Source organism: Cinclus cinclus, chromosome 30 (assembly GCF_963662255.1).
Source record: "Cinclus cinclus chromosome 30, bCinCin1.1, whole genome shotgun sequence".
Classification (NCBI taxonomy): Eukaryota; Metazoa; Chordata; class Aves; order Passeriformes; family Cinclidae; genus Cinclus; species Cinclus cinclus.
The window spans coordinates 2253890-2278583 of record NC_085075.1 but is presented as its reverse complement, the minus strand read 5'-3'; the positions used below and the strand labels follow the sequence as shown (position 1 = coordinate 2278583).

General features: G+C 58.2%; 3 protein-coding genes and 1 long non-coding RNA gene across 6 annotated transcripts in view; all 4 read left to right on the top strand.

Moving 5' to 3' along the window:
• The first annotated feature begins 162 nt into the window (after positions 1-162).
• PA2G4 (proliferation-associated 2G4) lies at positions 163-10479 on the top strand. Of its 2 annotated transcripts, XM_062510992.1 has the most exons (13): positions 163-257; positions 2099-2227; positions 2618-2723; positions 2975-3044; positions 4220-4312; positions 4595-4658; positions 6038-6116; positions 6637-6715; positions 6809-6942; positions 7502-7596; positions 7972-8099; positions 8999-9052; positions 9146-10479. In XM_062510992.1, exons 1-13 carry the CDS (start codon positions 170-172, stop codon positions 9209-9211), a joined length of 1185 nt encoding a protein of 394 aa, XP_062366976.1. In that variant the 5' UTR covers positions 163-169; the 3' UTR covers positions 9212-10479. The 2 variants fall into 2 exon arrangements, with proteins under 2 accessions (XP_062366976.1, XP_062366977.1); XM_062510993.1 differs by lacking the exon at positions 163-257 and having other exon boundaries at positions 2187-2414.
• A 1565-nt stretch (positions 10480-12044) lies between these two features.
• LOC134054978 (uncharacterized) lies at positions 12045-13814 on the top strand. Its single transcript, XR_009934070.1, has 3 exons — positions 12045-12217; positions 13462-13484; positions 13643-13814. It is a non-coding gene; the product is annotated as an uncharacterized LOC134054978 (long non-coding RNA).
• A 594-nt stretch (positions 13815-14408) lies between these two features.
• Positions 14409-16792, top strand: ZC3H10 (zinc finger CCCH-type containing 10). Of its 2 annotated transcripts, none has more exons than XM_062510994.1 (2): positions 14409-14475; positions 15349-16792. In XM_062510994.1, the coding sequence occupies exon 2, from the start codon at positions 15372-15374 to the stop codon at positions 16539-16541; it is 1170 nt and encodes a 389-aa protein (XP_062366978.1). In that variant the 5' UTR covers positions 14409-14475; positions 15349-15371; the 3' UTR covers positions 16542-16792. The 2 variants fall into 2 exon arrangements, with proteins under 2 accessions (XP_062366978.1, XP_062366979.1); XM_062510995.1 differs by lacking the exon at positions 14409-14475 and adding an exon at positions 14890-14904.
• A 417-nt stretch (positions 16793-17209) lies between these two features.
• Positions 17210-24694, top strand: part of ESYT1 (extended synaptotagmin 1) — a 16082-nt gene continuing 8597 nt past the window's right edge. Inside the window, 16 exon segments of the mRNA XM_062510844.1 lie at positions 17210-17479; positions 18540-18581; positions 19088-19222; positions 20454-20527; positions 20653-20725; positions 21482-21571; positions 22076-22131; positions 22208-22266; positions 22269-22330; positions 22977-23153; positions 23499-23581; positions 23682-23730; positions 24107-24196; positions 24301-24393; positions 24491-24562; positions 24645-24687. Coding sequence (XP_062366828.1) covers positions 17210-17479; positions 18540-18581; positions 19088-19222; positions 20454-20527; positions 20653-20725; positions 21482-21571; positions 22076-22131; positions 22208-22266; positions 22269-22330; positions 22977-23153; positions 23499-23581; positions 23682-23730; positions 24107-24196; positions 24301-24393; positions 24491-24562; positions 24645-24687 — 1468 coding nt within the window.

Sequence of the window (24694 nt, the reverse complement as noted above, 5' to 3'; positions counted from 1 at the left end):
GTAGTCCAGGGGGGCGGGGAGGACTCGCGTTCCCAGCGTGCGCCGCGCGGAGCCCGCGCTCTGCCCTGCTCGCGCCTCCGGCTCGCGGTCCCGGGGGCTCCTCAGTGCCGGGCGGGGGGGGGCTCGAACAGGCCCGGGGGGCTCCGGGGGGCTCGGCGGGGCTCCCACCATGTCGGGCGAGGAGGAGGCGAATGAGCTCACCATCGCCGAGGACCTGGTGGTGACCAAGTACAAGATGGGGGGGGACATCGCCAACCGTGAGTGCGGGCCGCGGCCGGGGGGGCGGCGGGGAGGGAGCGGGAGAAGCGCTGAGGGGTGAGCGGCCAGGCCTGAGCAGCGCCCGGTGTGAAACCCCCGGGGCTGGGCTCCCCCAGCGGGCTGGGGCGCACCGGTTGGGGCTGGGGGCGGGGTGGGGGGAGCAGGTCGGGACTCCCCCCGCCCCCCCCCTCCCCCTCCTTCGCTGACCCTGTCCCGGTGTGACCTCCCCGGTGCTGGGGACCCACCCGGTCCCAGCGGGCCCCGGCCCCGCGCGGCCGCCGCCGCTGCCGGCACGTGGTACCGCGCCCCACGTGCACCGGCGGTGCGGGGAGAGCGGGGCCGGGCCGGGCCTGCCGCCCCCTGCCCCAAACCCTGCCGGTGCCCCTTTTGTTCGGGGTCTGACTCCCAGGCTCCGGACCCGGTTATGGGGACACAGACCCGCGGTGGCGGCGGGGACGGGACGGGAGCGGGGGGAGCCCCAGGCGGGGAGGCCTGGCCGGGTTTGGTGGGTGAGAGCTGCTCCGGGAACGGGGTCCTGTCCCGGGAATGAGGGGGTCCGGTTCTGGGAATGGGATCGTGCACCGGTCTGGGGGTCCTGTATTGGGAACGCGGTCCTGTCCCGGGAACGGGGGTCTTGTCCCGGGAATGGGGCTCCAGCTGCTGTCCCCACCCCCGGCAGGCTCTGCCACCCCTTTCTCGGTTATTTTTTAACCCCTTCCCCCGCCGTTCCCGGTGTCCCGGCTCCAGGAGCCGCCCCGACCGGTTCCGCGGGGCTCCCCGGTGTCCCACCCCGCTTCCTGCTGACTCCAGAGCTTCTTTTGAACTCGTGCCGGTGTCCCGGGAGGCGCTTTGGGAGCGGGGATTCCCTTCGGGAAGGGAGGGAGGTCTCCTGGGCAGACTGGAAGTTTGGTCACCTCCCTCCCCGGGGGGGAAAGGCAGCTCCACGCAGGTTCTCCTCCCTTGGAAAGAGCAAACACAGGAAAAAAAATCTGGCAAAAAACCCTTCCAGCTGTCGGTTTTTAGGGATAGAAAGTGCCTTAACTCCCAAAAACACATCGCGAAGGAGAGAAGGATTTGAGGAGTGTTCCTGCTCCTCTGATCCCTTGGAATGCTCTGAGGGTTTTCCCCTTTATCTGTTTGGGTTTTTTCTGTTTTTTTTTTCCCCTGTTTGTTTTATTCCCCCTCCGGCTCTTATCGGGAATGTTATCCTTGCTTTGAAATATTCCCAGCTTTCCCATGGAAAAGGGGGTGGAATTTGAAGTTGTTGCACAGGTGACAGTGCAACAGCACTCCCGAGGATTCCCTGGAATTCTGAGGAAGCATGTTGGGACAAAGCGGGGAATGTGAGGGGACATTCCTGGATCCCAAAATATTTTGGGATCAGTGCTATGGATGCAGCTGGAGGAGGTCTGGGGACTCATTTTTTTCCCTAAGGCATGAGGCAGGCTGGAATTCCTTGTGGGTTTGTTGGGTTTTTTTTGTTTTTGTTTTTTGGGAATGGAACATTCCCAAAACTTCCCTAAGTTGTGCGTGGGGCGTTCCCTGGGTCAGCGCATGGCTTCCCTGGAAAACAGAGACTCGTGGAGTGGGCTTTGATGTCTCCCAGTCATTCCCAAACCTGTTCCTGGAACTCTGACTTCTCCCAGAGGAATTTGGCAGCGTGGGGCTCTCACTTCCCAAAAACATTCCCAAAAAAATAAACTAATTAAAGCAGGATTTACACCTTTCCCATCCAGATCCAGGGCTGAAATTTGGGGAAAACAACAAGGTTTTTCCAGCTGGGGTGTTGGATTTGGAGCTATGGGTCCATGAAAATTTGTTTGTTTTTGTGGAATTCCAGGGGTCCTGCGTGCCGTGGTGGAGGCAGCGAATCCTGGTGCATCCGTGTTGTGCCTGTGTGAGAAGGGTGATGCCATGATCATGGAAGAGACTGGGAAAATCTTCAAGAAGGAAAAGGAAATGAAGAAAGGTGTGAAGGATCTCGTTCCTGGATGAGGAATTCCTTGCTGTTCCCTGATTTTTACCCAAATCCTCCTCCCTGCTGCGCCTCAATCTCCATGGATCCATTGGAATGATGTGGGAGGGTGACTCTGGAGGGTCTAGGACACAGATTTGTCACCAAATTCCCATCCTGAGGGTGCTGGAAGTAGCTTTAGGTGGGATATTGGGAAGAAATTCCTCCCTGTGAGGCACTGGAATGGAATTCCCGTCCCTGCAAGTGTCCCAGGCCAGGTTGGAGCAACCTGGGATAGGAGAAGGTGTCCCAGTAGGGTGGAGCAGAGCTTTAAGGTCTCCCCCAATCCCAAAGCATTCCTCAAATCCATTATTTTTTTTGTTGTCATTTTGTTGCCATTCCCAGGAATCGCCTTCCCCACGAGTATATCCGTAAATAACTGTGTGTGTCACTTCTCCCCGCTCAAGAGTGACCAGGATTACATCCTCAAGGACGGGGATTTGGTCAAAATGTGAGTGCCTGCATCACATTCCATGGGAATTCCCTCTCCCTTCCCCAGATCCCTAAATTATTTGGATTGGAAGGACCTGTCGGATCACCCATTCTCACCCCATGTTTTCGCCACGGCGTTAAGTCCTTGCTAATTAAAGAATAATAACGAGCTTGGAGGGGCTCCTGGGGCACCACTCCGTGTGCTGGTGCCTCTGGAGCAGCGGGATCCTCCTGGAATTCCTGGAATTCCCGTTTTCCCCTCTGTTGCAGCGACCTGGGCGTGCACGTGGACGGCTTCATCGCCAACGTGGCGCACACCTTCGTGCTCGGCGCCTCCAAGGTGGGTTTGTCATCGGGGGGTGTCTCCTCGGGAATGGGGTGACCTCGGGGTGCCAGGAATCCAGGTGGCACCATCTTGGAACCTCTGGATCTGAGGTGGCACCATCCCGAAATCTCTGGATCCGAGGTGGTACCACCCTGGAGTGTCAGGATCTGAGGTGGCACCAATCCTGAGTCCCCAGATCCAAGGTGGCAGGACCCTGGAGTGTCAGGATCTGAGGTGGCACCAATCCTGAGTCCCCAGATCCAAGGTGGCACCTCTCTGGAACCTTTGGATCTGAGGTGGCACCAATCCCTAGCCCTTGCATCCAAAGTGGCAGTGCCCTGGATTGTCAGGATCCAAAGTGGCACCAGTCTGGAGTCTCTGGATCCAAGGTGGCACCAGTCTGGAGTGTCAGGATCTGAGGTAGAATCAATCCTGACTGTCTGGATCCAAGGTGGCACCACTCTGGAGCCTCTGGAATCCAGGTGGCACCAGTCTGGATCCAAGGTGGCAGTGCCCTGGAGTGTCAGGGTCCAAAGTGGCACCAGTCTGGAGCCTCTGGATTCCAAGTGGCACCATCTTGGAACCTCTGGATCTGAGATGGCACAATCCTGAAATCTCTGGATCCAAGGTGGCAGCACCCTGAAACCTCTGGATCCAAGGTGGAAGCACCCCAGGGTTTCTTGATCTGAGGTGGCACCGTCCTAAAATATCTGGATCCCAGGTGGCACCATCCCTTGGCAAGTCCCCACTTCCCACTTTTCCTGCTGCAGTTCCCCAGGATGAACGTTCCCATTCCCCACCCCAAGATCAATCCTTGCTTCCCACTTTTCCCCTGGAATTTGGCCGGGCTGACACCATGAGAATTCCTTCTGTGAATTCCTCAGGTTATCCTACCCTCTGGGAATAAATAAATCCCTTGGGAAAAAATGGCCTGGGAATGGTTTTGCTCCAGTGGCTTTGGGGGAGAAACCCAAAATTCCCCATTGGAATTTTGCTGGAATTCTCCCAATCCATATTTACAACTGCCCAGCGATACCTGGACTGAGAATCCTCTGGAATTCTTTTGGGAATGGTTGATGAGGGAGTTTTCCACCTCCCAGCCAGATTCCAGGAATTGGAAGGAATTCCAGACATGGAATCTCAAACCCCAAACCTTCAGAAATGCCAAAATTTGGGATTTTTTTCCCCAGGAAAATCCCGTGTCCGGCCGCAAAGCCGATGTCATCAAGGCAGCTCACCTGTGTGCCGAGGCTGCCCTGCGCCTGGTGAAACCCGGGAACCAGGTGGGAATTTGGGAATTTTTTTGGGATCCAACCTGTGGAATTCAGCGGGGCGTCTAGGAGAAGCTGTATGGAAAAATGTTTTTTCCAAATTTTTTTGGAGCTGTGGAAGCAGCTGTTGGTTGGGAAAGAAAAATAAGGAAAAAAAAATAAACTCTCACAAAATATGGGGAGAAATACTCTCCCAAAACGAGGGGTTTAAGGAAAGCTTGTGCTCAGAGCAAGAATTTTTTATCCATAAAATGTTTTTTCCTTTTTTTTGGTTTTGTTTTGTTTTTATCCCAGAACACACAAGTGACCGAGGCCTGGAATAAAATCGCCCACGCGTTCCACTGCACACCCATTGAAGGTGAGGGAAAAGGGAATATCAGGGGAAAAGGGATCATGGGGAAAACAGGATCCCAGGGAAAAGGGAATTCCAGGAAAAGGGGATCCCAGGGAAAAGGGGTATCAGGGGAAAATAGGATCCCAAGGAAAAGGGGATCCCAGGGAAAAGGGGTATCAGGGAAAAAAAAATCTCAGGGAAAAGGGAATTCCAGGAAAAAGGGATCCCAGGGAAAAGGGAGTTCCAGGGGAAAAGAGATCCAAGGGAAAGGGTATCACAGGGAAAGGGGATCCCAGAGAAAAGGGATAAAAATGAAAGAGGGATCACAGGGAAAAGGGATAATCTAAAATGGATCATGAGGAAAAGAGAATTCTGGGGAAAAAAGGATCTTAGGGAAAAGAGGATCATGGAGAAAAGGGTTCCAGGGAAGAGGGAATCAAAGGAAAAGGCAATTCCAGGGAAAGAAGGATCACTGGGAAAGAGGATCCCAAGGAAAAGGGATCCCAGGGTGCCTGGGAAGGCTTTGGGATTGCTGGATTGGGATCCTTTTTCCCCATGGGTTCTTCCAGCTGCCCTGAAATCGCTCCATGATTGGTTAAATTCCCTGGAATTCTGGGAATTCCCGCTGGGCTGGGAGTGGGTTGGGAATGTTTGGAATGCCGGGGGCTCTTCCCAGGATTGGCCTGGGAGTGAGGGGTGGAAAAGGGGAGGAATCTCCCAAATCCCTCTGGATCCTGCTCAGCCCTGGGTGGGAATTCTGCCTGGGTTTGACACCAGTGGGGCGTGGCATGGAGGCTCCCAGTACAGCCCAGTACACACGAGTAGAGCCCACTGGTGAGCAGTGCCTGGAGCTCCCAGTATAGACCAGTACACACCAGTAAGAGCCCACTGGTGAGCAGTGCCTGGAGCTCCCAGTACAGACCAGTAGAGCCCACTGGTGAGCAGTGCCTGGAGCTCCCAGTATAGACCAGTGGAGCCCACTGGTGAGCAGTGCCTGGAGCTCCCAGTATAGACCAGTGGAGCCCACTGGTGAACAGTGCCTGGAGCTCCCAGTACAGACCAGTGGAGCCCACTGGTGAGCAGTGCCTGGAGCTCCCAGTACAGACCAGTGGAGCCCACTGGTGAGCAGTGCCTGGAGCTCCCAGTATAGACCAGTGGAGCCCACTGGTGAGCAGTGCCTGGAGCTCCCAGTACAGACCAGTGGAGCCCACTGGTGAGCAGTGCCTGGAGCTCCCAGGATACACCAGTACAGCCCAGTCCAGTGCACTGGTATGAAGTGCGTCTGGAGCTCCCGGTCCTTTCCAGTCCATCCTGGTAACCCGAGTCCATCCCTGGTCCATCCCAGTAAGGCCAGTCCATCCCAGTAACCCCAGTCCATCCCAGTAAGGCCAGTTTGCCCGCAGGGATGTTGTCACACCAGCTGAAGCAGCATGTGATCGACGGAGAGAAAACCATCATCCAGAATCCCTCGGACCAGCAGAAGTGAGCGGGGCAGAAATGGGGTCAGGGGCAAAAATGGGGGGAGGGAATGGTGAGGTTGGGGTGGGAAATGGGATCGGGCTGAGAAATGGGGGGGGTTAAGGTCAGAAATGGGATCAGAGTGAGAAATAGGGGGGTTAAGGTCAGAAATGGGATCGGGGAAAAGGGGGATTGAGGTGAAAAAATGGGGTTTGGTGTGAGAATTGGGGTCAAGGTGAGAAATTAGGGGGGTTTAGGGTGAGAAATGGGGTGTCAGGGGCAAAAATTGGGGTCAGGGTGAGAAATGGGAGTTTGGGATGGGAAATGAGATCGGGGGGAAAATTGGGGTCAGGGAGAAAATGGAGGCATTGGGGTGAGAAATGGGGTTAGGGTGAGATGGGGACTCTTGGGAAGAAAGGGTTTCCAGGAATGTTTTGGTTTTCCTGGAAGGTTCTGAATTTCCAGGAATGTTTTGTGCTTCCTGGAAAGCTTTTCCCCTCAGAATTCCCAGATTTTCCTGCCTCCCCAACCCCTTTCCCCCCAGGAAGGACCACGAAAAAGCTGAATTCGAGGTACACGAAGTCTACGCCGTCGACGTCCTCGTCAGCAGCGGCGAGGGAAAGGTCAGCCCACCCCTAAGAAATCCAAGGAATTCCCAGCCTGGATGGCTCCAGAAGCTCTCCAGATTCCGGGAATTCCCTGGGAATGTTTTCCAGGCCAAGGATGCGGGGCAGAGAACCACGATTTACAAGCGGGATCCCTCCAAGCAGTACGGGCTGAAGATGAAAACCTCACGCGCCTTCTTCAGCGAGGTGGAGCGGCGCTTCGACACCATGCCCTTCACCCTGAGGTAAATCCCGGGAATTCTGCCTGGGATGGCGCTGGAATTGCACCTGGGGTACCTGGATGGGGATGGAATTCCACCTGGGGTACCTGGCCAAGGCTGGAATTCCAGGGGTTTGAGCCTTTCCCAGCAGGTGTTTAACCAGGAGCAGGTTTGGGAAGGGGCTCAGACTGAAATTCCAGGGATTTCCTGGGTAGGTGTTTGTAGGTGTTGGCTCAGGTGGGAGCTCAGAATTGCCCAGGTGCTTCCAGGTGTGATCACAGGTCTGTTCAGGTGTGCCCAGGCACACTCAGATGTGATCACAGTTGTGCCCTGGTGTGATCTCAGGTGTGAACCCAGGTGTGCTCAGGTGTGATCTCAGATGATTCCAGATGTGATCTCAGGTGTGCTCAGATATGCTCAGAGGTGCTCCCAAGTGTGATCTCAGATGCTCTCAGGGGTGCTCCCAGGTGTGCTCAGGGGTGCTCCCAGGTGGGCTCAGGTGTGTTTCCAGGTGTGATCCCAGATGCTCTCAGGGGTGCTCCCAGGTGTGCTCAGGTGTGATGCCAGGTGCGTGTCCCTGCAGGGCGCTGGAGGATGAGAAGAAGGCGCGCATGGGGGTGGTGGAGTGTGCCAAGCACGAGCTGCTGCAACCATTCAACGTCCTGTACGAGAAGGAAGGTGAGACTGGGACTGGGGGGACACCTGGGGGGACACCTGGGGACAGGGGGAACCTGAGGGGACAGGTGAGGTCAGGTGAGACCTCGGGGAGAGGGAATAGGTGAGACCTGGGACAGGTGAGACCAGGGGACAGGTGAGGATGGATCCAGATGAGTTTGGAGCTGCAGAGCCACTCACAGAGCAGGGATTGCAGGTCCTGGCAGGTGGAAGTGAACCTGTGAGTCCTGGCAGGGGGAAGGAGCAGGAATTAGAGGTCCTGGCACAGGCAGGTTCAGCCCTGCAGGTCCTGGCAGGGCCGTAGCTCAGCGTTAACCCCTTTGTGCCCACAGGTCCTGGCAGGGCCGTAGCTCAGCGTTAACCCCTTTGTGCCCACAGGTGAGTTCGTGGCCCAGTTCAAGTTCACGGTGCTTCTGATGCCCAATGGCCCCATGAGGATCACGAGCGGCCCCTTTGAGCCCGAGCTCTACAAATCCGACCTGGAGGTGCAGGATGGGGAGCTCAAGGTTGGTTCATCATTAGTATCAATCGTTAATAATGCTAATATGGACATTAAGTATCTCTAGAAACTTATTTCTTTATAAAATACTTATTGGAAGAATGTATCTATTTTGTGTCTTTATTAATTATATTATTTATTAATAGTTATATTTGCTTGTAAAATAAAATGGAAAATATGTTTATAATAGTTACTAGTATTGATGGATTAATTGCTAATCAATAAGAAATAAATATTTATAAATAAGTGAAATAAGTGTTTATATATAATATAAAAAGCATAAAATAGGTATAAAATATATTGAAATTATATGAATCCATAATAAATTCATAAATTTAATTATATAAGTATATAAAAATGACTTTAAGTTATTTTATTTTAAAAATAGAATTCTGTAGTATAATTATTAGTCTATATTAATTAGACTATAATATATTTATATAAATAGGTATTTAAGTATAGATAACATGTAGTCTGAATAATATACAATGATAAAAGCAGTACATTTATATTTACATATAAGATGTTAATATATAATAGAGTAAAATAGTAACAATTTATTATTAATTGAGATATGAAAGTTTGAAATAATAATGGAAACACTGATAATGGAAATATTGATAATTAAAATAGTGATAAGTGTGATATTATGAATTAAAAATTAATAATTAAATATTAATAAATCACCAATACTAATACTAATTAATATATGAGTCATTGTTTTAAAATAATATTATTAATAATGAAGTATTAATAATTAATAAAGTAGCACCTCCCCAAGGTCACCTGTCCTTGCCCCCATGGAGGAGAGGTGAAGGCAAGGGAACCAAATCCTCCCCCAAATTCCCTTTATCCCAAAAAACACCAAGATCATTTCCCACCTCCTCACCCTTCCCTCCCTTCCAGGCCCTTCTACAAAGCTCTGCCAGCCGGAAGACCCAGAAAAAGAAGAAAAAGAAGGTAAAATTGGGCACTTTTTGTGTTGGGAATTCCCAAATTTCGGGGTTTCTCCTCTGGAAGAACCCTGAAAAATCCCTGGATTTATCCCTACAGGCTTCCAAAAATGCAGAAAACGCCACCACGGGGGAGACAGCAGAGGAGAACGAGGCTGGTGACTGAGAATCCTTGGAGTTCTCAAATCACCCCTTTTTCCCCCAAAAAAAAACCCCCACAAAAAACAAAATTCCATCCGGAAATGAAAATAATCTGGCACCGGTGTTGGTCCAGGCAGTCTGGAATTCCCACAGAATCCAACAGCTCCCGTTGACTTTGCCAAGGAGGGAGGAATCTCTCGGCCACGTTCACACTTCAAAACGAGAAAAATAATAATAAAAACACCCCGAAAAGAGCAGCAAAAAACAATAATAAAAATTAGGAGTGAAAGTTACTATTAAATGTTTGATATTCCCCGTGTGCGGAGAGGTGAATCCATAAAATCCAGGGAGAGGGAGTGGAGGGAGCTGCTGATTCCTTCCTCCTCCTCCTCCTGCTGCCTTTTTTTAATTTTTCCCTTTGGAAATTTTCACAAAAAAAAACCCAGAAACCAAGTTAATCCACCCAGAAAAGTGCCCTGTGTGAGCAATCCAGGATTTTAGTCTTTTCCCTTTGGGATTGTACTTTTAGAATTGGGGGAAAAAAACCCCAAATTTTAATTTCTCCCCAACTTCCCCCACCAGGAGCCTTTTCTGCCTCTGCCTTGATTTAAGGGATTTCAAAAAAAAAAAAAATCGCTATTTTTTAACACAAACTGGTTTTTAAAATGATCCAAACCTTCGGGAAGCCGCCGACATTTTGGCCTCGCGGAGTTGAATTCCCTAAAGTCCCGGGTTTGGGTGTTTTTTATCCTTCCCAATATCCCTGGGAGCACATTCCACCTTTTCCAGTGAGCCGGAGGATAATTATTATTATTATTATTTTTTTTTTTTTGTTCCCCACTTTTTCCCTCTGAATTCTTTACTAATTTTGGGGGAAAATCCCACCAGAATTCCTCAGGGGAGAGGTGAGGGAAGCACTGGATCCGGGATAGGCCCGAGCCCAGGGGTATCACTCTTTTATAGTCAATTTTTTACAAAAAAACCACATAAAAACGAGAAAAAAAAGCCGATTAAACGCCGTCAGTTGAATGTTTGAGGTTTTTTTTTTCTTTCTCGATACCCCTGGTTCCTTTTCTTCCCACTCCCCCCCTCAGTTTTTTGGGAATTCTGATTCCCACCTTACCCGACATTCCCGGGCGTTCTCCGTAGGCCGCGGTGTTTCCTCATCCGGATCTGAATTTTTCACCCCCCCCCCCAAAAAAAAAAAAAAAAAAAAAAAACAAAAAAATAAAACTCCACACGTGCAAATGTTACCAAAGTCAAATAAAAGAGAATAAACGATGCGATAATGGATTTTATTTTGGTTTTTCTTCCCCCCGCCCCGTCCCTTTGGGATTGCGGGATGGGAGCTGAGTGGGTTGGAAATGGGATTTTTGAGGGGAATATGGTCATTTTTGAGGGGAAAATGGTAATTTTTGAGGGAAAACAATTCGTTTTTGAGGGGAATATGGTCATTTTTGAGGGAAAACAATTTTTGAGGGGAAAATGGTCGTTTTTGAGGGGAAACAGTTCATTTTTGAGGGGAAAACCCCTCATTTTTGAGGAAAACAAGTAATTTTTGAGGAAAAACAACTCATTTCTGAGGGGAAAATGTTCATTTTTGAGCAAAAATGACTCATTTTTGAGGGGAAAGATGCTGATTTTTGAGGTAAAAATTTTTGAGGGGAAATGTTCATTTTTGAGGAGAAAAATTACTCATTTTTGAGTGGAAATAGTTGTATTTGAAGGGAAAATACATCATTTTTGTGTGAGAAAAGCTCATTTTTGAGGAGAAAAACGCTCATTTTTGAGGAGAAAAACGCTCATTTTTGAGGGAAAAACTTGTTTTGAAATGAAAAATAAATCAGTTTGAGGGGAAAAGCTCATTTGTAAGAGGAAAAAAAAACACTTTGAAGGGAAAACGCCTAATTTAAGGGAAAATCCCCTCATTTCAGTGGAAAATCCTGATTTTGAGGGGGAAACTCCTTCATTTTGAGGAGAAAAAACTAATTTTGAGGGGAAAATGTAAATGTAAAGCTCATTTTAAGGGGAAAAAAACTCATTTTGAAGGGAAAAAAAAATCTACATTTTGAGGTAGAAACATCTTTCGTTTTGAGGAGAAAATCCTCATTATGAGAGGAAAAGCCATCATTGTGAAGGGAAAAAAATAATTTTGAGCTAAAAATGAATTTTGAGGTAAAAAGCTCGTTTTAAAGGGAAAAATAACTAAAGGTCCCACCCGCTCATTTTAGTGGAAAACCACACTCATTTTGAGGAAAAAAAAATTATTTCTGAGGGGAAAAACATCTTTTTTTGAGGAATAACCTCTTTATTTTGAGGGGAAAACACAATTTTGAGGGGAAAAAAAATTGAGGGGGGAAAAAAGTTTTGAGGGGGGGAATAATCACATATCTCAAGGGGAAATCCCCTCAGTACAAAAAAAATCAGAAAAATTTTGAAGGAAAATAAATTTTGAGGGGAAAAGACTCGTTTTGAAGTAAAAGCCCTGTACTTTGCAGGAGTAAAAATCTCATTTTGAGGGGGAAAACCCCCCCTCTTTTAAGGGAAAATTCATTATTTTAGGCTTTTAAAGCAGTACTATATTATTACCTTAAAGGAAAATCGATGGAGGGGGCTTCGGGATGCAACAACAATCCCGTCAAAGCCTTGAATATGCGGAAACACAAAAAAAAAAAAAAAAACCCAAAAAAAACCAAAACAAACAAACACCTTTTCTCCCCAATAAATTGGCGTGGCTCGGAGGGACGAAACCCCGCGGCGGCGCAAAATGGCGGTCGGAGAGTGGACTACAACTCCCATGATGCTCCAACACAGCGGAACTACACTTCCCGTCGTTCCTCACGCGGCGGTGGGCGTGGCGCGAGCGCTTCCCTATAAATAGGCCCCACGGGGGGACGCGCGCCCCTCTCGGCTGCCGCCATCTTGGTGCCTTCACCGGTCGCCACCTCCATCCGCCACCATCCTCCTCCATCCGCCGCCCCCCGCCCGCCGGGACTGAGCGGGGCCCCGCCGAACCGCCATGAGGGCCAAGGTGAGCGGCGGGGGCGGCGCGGGGACGGCCGATGGCGCCTCAGTAATGGCCGGGCCAGGGAGGGGTGGGCTGCGGCCTGGACAACCCCCGGGTGGTGTGGGGGTCCCGGTGAGGGGGACCGCGGAACTGGAGCGGGGGGTCCCGGTGTAGGGGCTGGGGGTCCCTGGGGGTGACTTTGTTGGGAGGAATGTGGTGGGGAAACTGGAAGGACTGGGAGAGAGAAGCCAGTGTGGGGCTGGGGGAAACTGGAGTAATCGGGGGTGCTAAACCAGTGTGGGACTGGGAGCGCTGGGACAGATAAGCCAGTGTGGGACTGGGAGCACTGGGATAGATAAAGCAGTGTGGGACTGGGAGCACTGGCATACATAAACCAGTGTGGGACTGGGAGCGCTGGGACAGGTAAAGCAGTGTGAAACTGGAAAGTGGGGACTGGTGGGGATTTGGGGTTACCGAGAGGGACAAACTCGATTTGGGGCTGGTGGGGACTGGGAGCACTGGGAGAGTCAAACAAGTATGATACTGGGGGGACTGGAGATATTAGGAGAGGCAAACCAGGATGGTACTGGGAGGGACTGGAGGCTTAAGGAGAGGTAAACCAGTATGATACTGGGAGGACTGGAGGCATTAGGAGAGGCAAACCGGTATGATACTTGTGGGACTGGAAGCACTAGGAGAGGCAAACCAGTATAAAACGGGGTATACTGGGAGACATGAGTGCCATGGTACTGGAGGTGAACTGGTAGGGACTTGAGGGCACTGGGAGAGACAAACCAGTTTGGGACTGGGGTGTTTGAGATAGATGAACCAGTGTGGCACTGGGAGTGCCAAAGCAGAGACTGGGAGGACTGGGAAGAATAAACCAGTGTGGAACTGGGGGGAACCGGAGACATCTAGAGAGCTGAACCAGTGTGGGATTATGGCAGCAGGGGAGACAAACCAGTGTGGGACTGGGAGAGCTGAGTCATTACAGGACTGGGGTTGCCAGACCTGGGGGACTGGGGGCACTGGGAGAGCCAAACATACTGTTGTACTGGGAGCAGTGGTGGGCAGTGGGAGGGGGCACTAGGAGCACTGGGATCACTGGTGAGCTCTGGGAGGGAGCAGTGGTGTCACTGGTGGGCACTGGCATCAGTGGGGGGCACTGGGAAGGGGGACCGGTGAGCACTGGGGGTCACTGGGAGGGAGCACTGGAGTGCACTGGGGTCCAGTGCCAGCACTGACTCGTGTCTCTCTCTCTCCCGCAGTGGCGCAAGAAGCGAATGCGCAGGTACGTGAGGGTCCCGGGGGGCTCGGGCCGGCCCCGCTGCACCGGGAGGGCACAGGGGGAGCCCGGGGGGTTCCCGGTGCCCTCCTGGCCCGGGGCGTTCCCGGTTCCCCGGTCCCGGGCAGGCCCCGGGAGTGACGCTGCCGCCGCTCTGTCCCCAGGCTGAAGCGCAAGAGGAGAAAGATGAGGCAGAGGTCCAAGTAACCGGCTCCAGCAGGAACACGGCTCGGTGACGTCCCGTGCTGTCCCGGTGCCGCGGGGGTGTCCCGCCGTGCCGGATCTGTTCTTTGCGGCGGCCGCCGTGCCGTGAATAAAAGTTGGTTGTTGCTTATACGTGGTCTGGAGGTTCTGGCGGTTACCGGGGAGGGGGCTCCGGGTGCTTCTCCGTTAATGGGAGAGCAGGGTGGAGGGTAACGGGGCTTGGGGGTCTTCCAGGAACAGGAAAGGGTCGGAAGCAGGGGGTTCTCTTCAATGGGGCCGGGGAGCAGCACCGGGAGTCCGCTGGTAACAGGGGCAGGTGGGTGGGACGGGCTGGGAAATCCTCTGGTAACGGGACAGGTTAGTGGGACCAGGGCGGGGCTTCGTCCGGTAAGGGGACGTGTGAGCAGGACCGGGGTTGAGGAATCCGGTAACGGGGCAGGTGAGGGGCTGGGGAATTCCCCGCTAACGGGTGGGCAGGAGGGGATTTCCTGGTAATGGCACAGGCTCGGGAGCGAGGCGAGGAATCCCTTGGTAACGGTGCCGTGGGCGGGGAGTGGGGTCAGTCCGAGCCAACCGGGACCGGGATGTTCCGCGATCGCCCACTCGGAGCCCGGCGCGCCGGCGGCTCCCGCCGATGACATCACTGTGATGCACTTCCGGCGCGCCGCGCGCTCCCGGCGCCGCGCGGGTTCTTCCGGGCCGCCCCGGAAGCGGCGCCGAGCGGGTCCCGCCCGCCGCCGGCACCGGCCGCGCGTTGGTGACACCGGAGGCCCCGCGGGGAGGCCGCGAGCCGGTGAGTGCTAGGCCGGGGGAGGCCGCGGTCCGCCAGGCCCCGCCGCTGCCGGTGCGGCTCCGTTATGGGGCGCCACGCGGGGCTGTCACGGGACGCGGGTCCCGCAGCGCGGGGCTCGGTGTCTCCGTGGGTGTGGGGAGCGGCCAAGGGGAACGCGCCGGGTTTCCCCCCGTGGTTCGGGGGCTGCGGCGGCGCTGGGAGACACCGGGGCTGGCGGGGGGACACACGGGGCTGTGTCGGGGACTCCCCGGCCGTGCTGCCCCCGCACCGGCTCCGCGGCAGTGCCGGGACCCCGCAGCGGGTGTTTCCCCGTGCCGGGGTCGCTCCCGTCCCTCCCTCCGTGCCCGGTGCCCCCGGAGTGGGTGTTTTGTCCTCCCCAGCGCTACCGGAATTTCTCACGGTCCCTCCCTCATTGCCCGGTGCCCCGGGGTGGGTGTTTGTACCCCTTCCCACCGGTACCGAGGTCACTCCCGGTCCCTCCCTCGGTGCCCTCGGGGCTGGCTGAATCCCCCTCTCCCCCAGTCCCGGGGTCCCTCCCGGTTTCTCCTTCACCCCGTCTCTCCTTTCCTCCCTTGCTGGTGTTTCCCCCCTTTCCTCCTCTGTTACTGGCATCACTCCCGGTGCCTCTCTCGGTGGCCCTGGGTGGGTGTAGACCCCTTCCCCATCAACACCGGGGGCACTTCTGTCTTTCCCTCCCTCCCTCCCTCCCGCCGGTGGGAGTTTCCCCCACTCCCGGTCTCTCCCTCAGCCCATCCTTTCCCTCTCTCCCTCCTCCACTCCCGGGGTCCCTCCCAGTCCCTCCCTCGGTGTCCCGGGTGGGAATTTCTCCCGGTCCCTCCCTCCCTCACCCCGTCCCTCCCTCCTCCCCCACAGCCGCCGCCGCCCCTCCCTCGAAGATGCCGGACCGCGACGGCCGCGACGGCTACGCCAACGGGGGCAGCGGGGACGAGGCGGGCGCCGGCGCCGACGACATCTGCCGCGACTTCCTGCGCAACGTCTGCAAGAGAGGGAAACGCTGCCGCTTCCGCCACCCCGACATCTCCGAGGTCACCAACCTGGGCGTGCGCAAGAACGAGTTCATCTTCTGCCACGACTTTCAGAACAAGGAGTGCGTGCGCCTCAACTGCCGCTTCATCCACGGCACCAAGGAGGACGAGGACTGCTACAAGAAAACGGGCGAGCTGCCGCCGCGCCTGCGCCAGAAAGTGGCCGCCGGGCTGGGGCTGTCGCCCGCCGACCTCCCCAACAGCAAGGAGGAGGTGCCGATCTGCCGGGACTTCCTCAAGGGCGATTGCCAGCGCGGAGCCAAGTGCAAGTTCCAGCACCTGCAGCGGGACTACGAGTACGAGGCGCGGGGCCGCGAGCAGGGGCTGGGCCCCGGCGGGCGCCGGTACGAGCCCTACGACGGCCTCTACGACCCCGACGAGCCCGTGTTGAAGCGGCGGCGGGCGGAGGGGCTCTACGAGAGCTACGAGTACGGCTTTGCCAGCCCGCGGGCCGTGGAGTACCGGCTGCTGGAGGAGGAGAACGTGCTGCTGCGGAAACGCGTGGAGGACCTCAAGAAGCAGGTGAACAACCTGCTGGCCACCAACGAGGTGCTGCTGGAGCAGAACGCGCAGTTCCGCAACCAGGCCAAGGTGATGACGCTCAGCTCCACGGCCACGGCCACCGAGCAGACTCTGGCGCCCACGGTGGGGACGGTCACCAACTACAACCACAGCATCGCTCAGACGCACACCACGCTCAGCAGCCAGGCCCTGCAGCCCCGCCCCGTCACCCAGCAGGATTTGGTGGCCCCGGCCGGAGCCCAGGCGGCCCCTCCGGCCAACGCCGCGCCCCCCATGAACCCCGAGATCGCGCCTTTGTCGGCGGCCCTGGCTCAGACCATCGCCCAGGGCATGGCCCCGCCGCCCGTGTCCATGGCACCCGTGGCCGTGTCGGTGGCGCCGGTGGCCGTGTCCATGGCGCAGCCGCTCGGTGGCATCACCATGAGCCACGCCACCACGCCCATGGTCACCTACCCCATCGCCTCGCAGAGCATGAGGATAACGGCCATGCCGCACTGACCCCCCCACACCGGGGGAACCGCCGGGACCCTCCTCTGCCGAACTGAGCCCAGGGCACGGCGGGACTGGGACGGACACACGGACACTGTGGGTGCTGGGTGTGAAACCCCCTCCCGGTGCCGGGGGTGGGGATCGTGGGTGCTCCCCTCCCAGAGCCCCGTGGATGAACTGAGCGCCGGGGCTGAGTCCCGGGGTTGGCACCGGGACTCCCCATGCCCTGTAATGTTTTCAGCTATTAAAACAAAAGAAAACAAAAAATCCCAAACCGACATGGGCCCGCCTGTGCCGGTAACGCTGGGGAGCGGGGGGGGGGGGGGGGGGGCGTGGGACACGCGGGGCCGTGGGGGACACGTGACATAGCCACGCCCCTCACCAGGACCACGCCCACTTCATTGATAAGGCGTGGCTAAACACACATGACATTTGTGGGCGTGTCCTGGAATTGGCAGTCGGCCAATGAGGGACGCGCGGGGGCGTGACCAGGGCCTGGCGGTCGCCCAATGGGCGTGACCAAGGGCTGGCGGCTGTCCAGTGGGTGGGACGTGCGTGCGGAGGGGGCGCGTCCTGAGGTGTTGCGCTCAGCCAATGAGAGCCGCGTGCGTGCCTGGGGCGTGGTCGGGGCGGTGCCGGGGCGGGAGCGGCGGCGGAGCGGGAGCGGAGCGGGAGCGATGGAGCGGCGGAGCGGGCTCGGGCTGGCGGCTCTGAGCTCCTTGGGCCGGAGGCTGCTCTGGGCTCTGCCCGCTTACGCCGCGGGGCTGCTGGGGCTGGGCGCGGGCGCCGTCGTGCTCGCGCTCGCGCTCTACGCGGGCTGGCGGCGGCGGCGGCGCGCCCGGGAGCGCGGGATGCGCGCGGCCGAGCGCCTGCAGCGCGACGAGGAGGCGGCCGTGCGCGCCGCCGCCGCAGGGCTGGGCGCGGCCCACGGGGAGCTGCCGGCCTGGGTAAGCGGCAGCTCGGGGGCCCCGCAGCTCCGTTATCGCCCGCGGGAAGGGCTCGGTAAAAGCCCGAGCGGGATCGCCGTACCGGGGACCGCATCCCCCTCGTTGGGACCTCCGGGCTTTGGGACGCGCAGCCGATCCCCGGTGGGATCCCGGGTTGGGCGCTCCGTCTTCTCCGCACCCCCTGAGGCTCCCCCGGCTCCGCTTGAGTTCCCCGCAGCCCCCGGGGGGGTCCCCGTTCTCTGCTCCGCTGTTGCCCCCGCTTGGCACCCCTGGGGACCCCCCCCAGCCCCACGCACCCCCCGGGCTCCACGTGCCTGGAGTCCCCGCCCGGCGGGACCCCGGGGAGCCCCGACAACCGCAGCGCATCCGCCGGAGCTGTCCCCGTCAGGAGGGGCCCCGAGGAACCGCACGGTCCCCGGCGGGACCCTCGGGCTGTGCCCCGCATCCCGCAGCGGGAGCCCCGGTGCGGGTCATTCCCTGCTGCACCGCAGACTCCACTTAAAACTCCCCGGGGCGCCCGGGCGGAACCCCCAGAGACCCCCGGGCATCCTCCCGGTCCCGCTGCCGGCTCCCCTTGGGTTTCACCGGTGGGGCGGGACCCCCGGCAGCCTCACCGAGCCCCGCCTGGAGCTCGCGGCCGTGCGGGACCCCCGGGACCGGGATCGCCGCCCCCACGGAGAGCCCCCCCCCGGCCGCTCCGCGCTGCCCTGGGCGGGGTCCCCGCGCTCCGTTCCCCGCAGCGAGGGGACAGCCCCGGTACCGCCCGGGCCTTCCGGCAGTTCCGTGACTCACCGGGCCCGGGGGGGCCGTTTCCTGCCCGGCCGAGGGGGCCAGCGCCGCCCCTCCCCGCGGTGTCGGAGGGGTCAGGACCCCGTTTCCCGGGACTTCCCCCCCATTGGGATCCCCCCTTTTGGGACCCTCGGGAACGGGCAGATGTTGGGGGGTGACGGGGCTGAGCGGGACGTTGGGGGGAAACTGAGGCACGGGACTGGGAGGGGCCGTGTCCCCGGCGGTCCCGGGTGTCCCCCCCCCGCTCTCAGGGTCCCCCCTGTCCCCCCAGGTCAGCTTCCCGGATGTGGAGCGGGCGGAATGGCTGAACAAGGTGAGGCGTCCGTGTGTCCGGCCCGCCCCGCGCCCTGCGCCGCCTCCGGCCGCTCCCGCATCCCTCCGGCATCTCCGGGCCCTCCTGCATCCTTCCCTCCCTCCTGCATCCTTCCCTCCCTCCTGCATCCTTCCCTCCCTCCTGCATCCCTCTTTCGTCCCTCCCTCCTGTGTCCCTCCCTCCTGGCCTCTTTCCCTCCCTCCCTCCCTCTCCATCCCTCAATCCCTCTCTCCCTCCCTGAATTATTCTGTCCATCTCTGCCTGTGTCCCATCCCCCCATTCCCAGTGTCCATCTCCCCATTCCCAGTGTCCATCTCCATTCCCAGTTCCCATCCCAGTGTCCATCCCAGTGTCCATCTCCCCATTCCCAGTGTCTATCTCCATTCCCAGTTCCCATCCCAGTGTCCATCCCCCCATTCCCAGTACCCAGGACTCTATCCTGTGTCCATCCTCCCACTCAGTCCCCTCACCCCGTGTCCATCTGTCCATCCCTCGCTGTCGGGCAGGTTCTGGCCCAGGCCTGGCCGTTTTTTGGGCAGTTCATGGAGAAGCTGCTGCAGGAGAGCGTGGCCCCGTCCATCCGCGCCTCCAGCACCCACCTGCAGACCTTCACCTTCACCAGGGTGGACATGGGCGAGAAGGTGAATGTGGGGGGGACCCCTGCTCCCTTTGATCCCCCGGGACCCCCAAAATCTGCTCTAAACCCCCCTCCAGGACCCCCAAAATCCACACAGGGCTCACCAAATCCCCTCTAAACCACTCCTAGGACCCCCAAAATACTCCCAAGATCCTCAAAATCCCCTCTAAACTTCTCCCAGGACGCCCAAAATCCCCTCTAAACTTCTCCGAGGATCCCCAAAATCCCCTCTAAACCCCTCCCAGGACCCCCTAAATCCACCCAGGACCTCAAAAATCCCCTCTAAACCACTCCTAGGACCCCCAAAATACTCCCAAGATCCTCAAAATCCCCTCTAAACTTCTCCCAGGACGCCCAAAATCCCCTCTAAACTTCTCCGAGGATCCCCAAAATCCCCTCTAAACCCCTCCTAGGACCCCCTAAATCCACCCAGGATCTCCAAAATCCCCTCTAAACCCCTCTCAGGACCCCCAAAATCCACCCAGGACCCCAAAGATCCGCTCTAAACCACTCCCAGGACTCCCTAAATCACCTCAAACTCTCCCCAAAATCTCCCTAAATCCCCCCTAAACCCCCAGGACCTCCCGCTTAAAGCCCTCCAGGACTCCCAAAATCCTTTCTAAACCACTCATACCCCCCTAACACCCCTCCAGGACCCCCTAAACCCCCTCTAAACCCCCCCCAGGAACCCCCCTCCGAAGCCCCCTTAGGACCCCCAAAACTCCCCCTAACTCCTCCAACGACCCCCAAAATCCCCTCTAAACCATCTCAAACCCCCTGTAACTTCCCAATCCCCTCCAAAACCCCCTAAATCCCCCTAAACCCCTCCCAGGACTCCCTAAATCCCCTCTAACAAATCCCAGGACCCCCAAAATCCACCCAGAACCCCTTAAATCCCCCCATAGCCCCCCAGGACCCCCTAAATCCCCCCCCCCCAGGAGTCTCCAGACTCCCTGGACCCCTCCCATGTGTGTCACCCCCCTCCCCATGCTGGTGGCAGTGACCGAGGGGTTCCGAGGGAGGGGGTGCAGGGGGGTCCTACGTGGTGAATTTGGGAGTTTTGGGCTCCGGGGGGGGGTCCCCACCTTCATCCACCACACCCTGGGACCCCTCAGAGCCTCCGCCCACTGTGCCCTGAGCCCTCCTCCCCAAATTACTGAGACTCCCCCAAAATCAAGACCCACCCCTCCCCTAAAATTCATGACCCCCCCCCCCCCTCCCCACCCCCCCCACAGCCCCTGCGTGTCCTGGGGGTCCGGGCCCACCCTGGAACCCACAAGAAACAAATTCTGCTGGACCTCAACATCAGGTGAGCAACCGGGGTCACCTGGGAGGGGTCTCAGCACCCCCCCCCCCCCCCCCCCAATGCTGGGGAGGGTCAGGGGGGCCCTGCTGACGCCCCCCACCCCTCCCCTTTCCACTCGTGTCCCCCAGCTACGTCGGTGATGTCCAGATCGACGTGGAGGTGAAAAAATTCTTCTGCAAGGCAGGGGTGAAGGGGATGCAGGTGAGGAGGGGGGCGTTTGGGGGGGCTTGGAAGGGTTTTAGGGGGGGATTTAGGGGGGTCCTGGGGGGATTTAGGGGGTTCTTGGGTGTGTTAGGGAAGTACAGGGGGGGGGTTGGGGTGGTTTAGGGGGGATTTTGGGGGTCCTGAGGGGTGTTAGGGAGTAGTTAGGGGGGTGTATGGGAAGCTTGAAGGGGTTTTGGGGGGGATTTGAGGGGTCCTGGGGTGGTTTAGAGGGGATTTTGGGGTTCCTGGGAGGTGTTAGGGAGGTGTTAGTGGGGCTTGGAAGGGTTTTGGGGCGATTTAGGGGGTCCTGGGGTGATTAAGAGGGGATTTTGGGGTCCTGGGGAAAGTTAGGGAGGTGTTAGGGGGCCTTGGAGGGGTTTGGGGTGGATTTAGAGGGTCCTGGGGGGGAGTTAGGGGGGATTTAGGGGGTCCTGGGGTGGTTTAGAGGGGATTTTGGGGTCCTGGGAGGTGTTAATGAGGTATGGGGGGGTTGGAGGGGTTTGGGTGGATTTAGGGGGTCCTGGGGTGGTTAGGGAGGATTTAGGGGGTCGTGGGGGGAGTTTTAGGGTAGTACAGGGGGGTTTGGGGAGGTTTAGAGGGGATTTTGGGGGTTCCTGGGAGGTGTTATGGAGGTATGGGGGGGTTGGAAGGATTTTGGCGTTTTAGGGGGGTGGGGATGGCTGTGGCGTGGAGGGGGGGGGAGGGTCACATCTCATCCTCCCCTCCCCACCCCCCCACCCCCCCCCCCCCCAGCTCCACGGGATGCTCCGGATCATCCTGGAGCCCCTCCTGGGGGATGCCCCCATCGTGGGGGCCCTCACCATGTTCTTCATCCGCCGCCCGGTGAGTTCCGCCCCGTGTCCCACCCCCCCAAAAAAAATAAAAGGACTGGGAACCCCCCCCCCCCAAACCCCAGGGCATCCAGGGGTCCTCTGCCCCCCATAAAAAGGACCGGGACCCTTCTCCCCCCCCCCCAGGATACACTGAGGGTCTCCTCCCCCCCAAAAATAGGAACAGACCCCCCCCCCACCCTAGGACACACTCTCCCCCCAAAAAAGGACAGGAACCCCTCCCCCAGGACAACCAGGGGTCCTCTGCCCCCCCCTCCCCAAAAAAAGGACCCCGACCCGCCCCACCCAGGACACACCGGGGGTCCCCCCAAAAATCAGAACCCGAAACCCCCTCCAGGACACGTGGGGGGTCCTCCACCCCCCCTAAAAAATACCTGAACCCCCTCCCAGGACACAACGGGGGTGTCCCCACCCCCCCAAAAAAAATTACGGGGACCCCCACCCCAGGATACACCAGGGTGTCCCCCAGTTCTGACCCCATCCCTCCCCACACCAGACCCTGGACATCAACTGGACAGGAATGACCAACCTGCTGGACATCCCTGGGCTCAGGTGAGCCCCACCTTTCCTGGGGGTCATCCCGACCCTGGGGACCCCCCCCCCGACCGTGTCCCCCCCTCTTTCCCAGCTCCATGTCGGACTCCATGATCATGGACAGCATCTCCTCGTTCCTGGTGCTCCCGAACCGCTCCTGGTGCCGCTGGTTCCGGACCTGCCCGAGGCCGCTCAGCTCCGCTGCCCCCTCCCCAGGGTAAGGGTGACCCTGAGGGGGGGTCCTGGGCTGCTCCTGACCCCCCCCCCTTGGCTCTGGACCCCCCAAATTTTGGATAATGGTGAACTGTCCAACCCTCTCTTTCTTTCCCTTTTTTCCTCATTTTTTCCTCTCTTCTTCTTCTTTTTCTCTCCCGTTTTTCTCTCTCCCTTTCCCACGTCCCACGTTTTCCTTTTCTTCTCCTCTTTTTCCTCCCGTCCTTCTCCTTCCTTTTCCTCTTTCCTTTTCCCCTTTCTCCTCCTCTTTTTCCTCATTCCACCCTCCTTTCCCCCCTCTTTTTCCTTTTTTTTACTTCTTATTTCCCTTTCTCCCTTCCTTTCAACCCTTCCTTTTTCCCCCTTTTTTTCCCTTTTTCCCCCCTTTTTTTCCCTTTTTTCCCTTTCCCTCCTCCTTTCCCCCACCATTTTCTCCCTGTCACCGCCCTTCCAGGGCTCGTGTCCCCTCCCGGTTTGAGGGGTCCCGGTTCGAGGGGTCCCGGTTCGGGGGGTCCCGGTTCGAGGGGTCCCGGTTTGAGGGGTCCCGGTTCGGGGGGTCCCAGTTCGGGGGGTCCGGTTCGAGGGGTCCCGGTTCGGGGGGTCCCAGTTCGGGGGGTCCCGGTTTGAGGGGTCCCGGTCCCTGCCCCCAGGGCGTGGTGCGGGTTCACCTGCGGGCCGCCCGGGACCTGCGCTGCAAGGATCGGTTCATGGGGGGGCTCCTGGAGGGCAAATCCGACCCCTACGCTGTCCTGAGAGTCGGGACTCAGGTGGCCACGAGCCGAGTGATCGGCGACAACCTGAACCCCTGCTGGGACGAGATGTACGAGGTGAGGACACACGGACAGGGATGGGCAGAGGGATGGACAGAAGGAAGGGAAGGAGGGAGGGATGGAGAGGGAGGGAGGGAGGGAGAGCTGCAGGGAGAGGGGAACCTGCAGAGCCCCCCATGTCCTCCTCCCCAGCTGGGCTGTGGGGACAGGGACACCCCAAAGCCCCCCGGGTGGGACACGGGGACACCCCAAACCCCCCCGGGTGGGACACGGGGACACCCCAAACACCCCCGGGTGGGACACGGGGACAGGGACACCCCAAACCCCCCCGGGTGGGACACGGGACACCCCAAAGCCCCCCGGGTGGGACACAGGCCCCCCCAGCTGCCGCTGTCCCCCCAGTTCATGGTGCACGAGGTGCCGGGCCAGGAGCTGGAGGTGGAGCTGTTTGACAAAGACCCCGACAAGGACGATCTCCTGGGCAGGTGAGGGGGGTCCCGCACCCCAAATGTGAGGGCTGCTCTCCCTTCCCCCAACGCCTCCCCAAACACCCCTCCCCAAATTCCGGGTGTTTCCCTCCCCCAGGATGAAGCTGGACCTTGGGGAGGTGCTCAGAGCGCGGGTGATGGAGGAGGTGGGTGCTGGGGAGGGGGATGCACGGGCGGGGTTTTGGGGTCCCGGTGGTCCCTGGGGGGGGGGGGGGGTCCAGGACCGTTGGTCGCCCCCCAGCAACTCCTGGTGGTCCCAGGAGGTTCAGGGTGGTCCCAGTGGTCCTTGGAGGGTTTGGGGATGTCCAGGGTCATTGGTGGCCCCCCAGCAGCTCCTGGTGGTCCTGGGTGAATACAGGGTGGTCCCGGGGGATTCCTGATAGTCCCGGGGGGGGGGGGTTCAGGTTGGTCCCGGTGGTCCCGGGGGGGTTCAGGGTGGTCCCGGTGGTCCCGGGGGGGTTGGGGGTGGTCCGGGGGGGTTGGGGGTCCGTTCACCATCTCGCTGACGCCCCCTCCCCCCAGTGGTTCCCGCTGCAGGAGGGGGGGCAGGGCCGGCTCCGGCTGCGCCTGGAATGGCTCTCGCTGCTCTCCGACGCCTCCAAGCTGGACCAGGTCAGTGCCGGGAGAATTTTTTGGGGTTCAGCTGTGCTGGGGGAGGGGCTGTGCTGGGGGGAGGGGTGGTCCTGCCCCATCTGACCCTCCCCCCTCCACCCCAGGTTTTGGAAAGGAACCAGAAAATCGTGGCCAAACCCGACCCCCCCTCCGCCGCCATCCTGGTCGTGTACCTGGACAGGGCTGAGGCGCTGCCCGTGAGTCTGGGGGGGGTTTTGGGGAGGGTCCTGGGCACTGCCCCGGCGGGGTCAGAGCTGCGGGGACCCCTCCCCGACCCCCCCCATTTTTGCACAGGTGAAGAAGCCGGGGAAGGAGCCCAACCCCATGGTTCAGGTGTCGGTGCAGGACGTCACGAGAGAGAGCAAGGTGGGAGGGGCTCGGGGGGGGGGGGGTTGGGGGGGTTTTGGGGGGCTGGGGGACACGGCAGGGTCTGACCTGAGCCCCCCAGGTGGTCTGCAACACCTCGGCCCCCGTCTGGGAAGACGCTTTCCGCTTCTT

Coding starts and splice junctions, on each gene's coding strand:
- PA2G4 (XM_062510992.1), top strand. CDS start 170: ATGTCGGGCGAGGAGGAGGCGAATGAGCTCACCATCGCCGAGGACCTG. Junction 6,716..6,808: donor TCAGCAGCGGCGAGGGAAAG/GTCAGCCCACCC, acceptor AATGTTTTCCAG/GCCAAGGATGCGGGGCAGAG. Junction 6,943..7,501: donor ACCATGCCCTTCACCCTGAG/GTAAATCCCGGG, acceptor GTGTCCCTGCAG/GGCGCTGGAGGATGAGAAGA.
- ZC3H10 (XM_062510994.1), top strand. CDS start 15,372: ATGCCGGACCGCGACGGCCGCGACGGCTACGCCAACGGGGGCAGCGGG.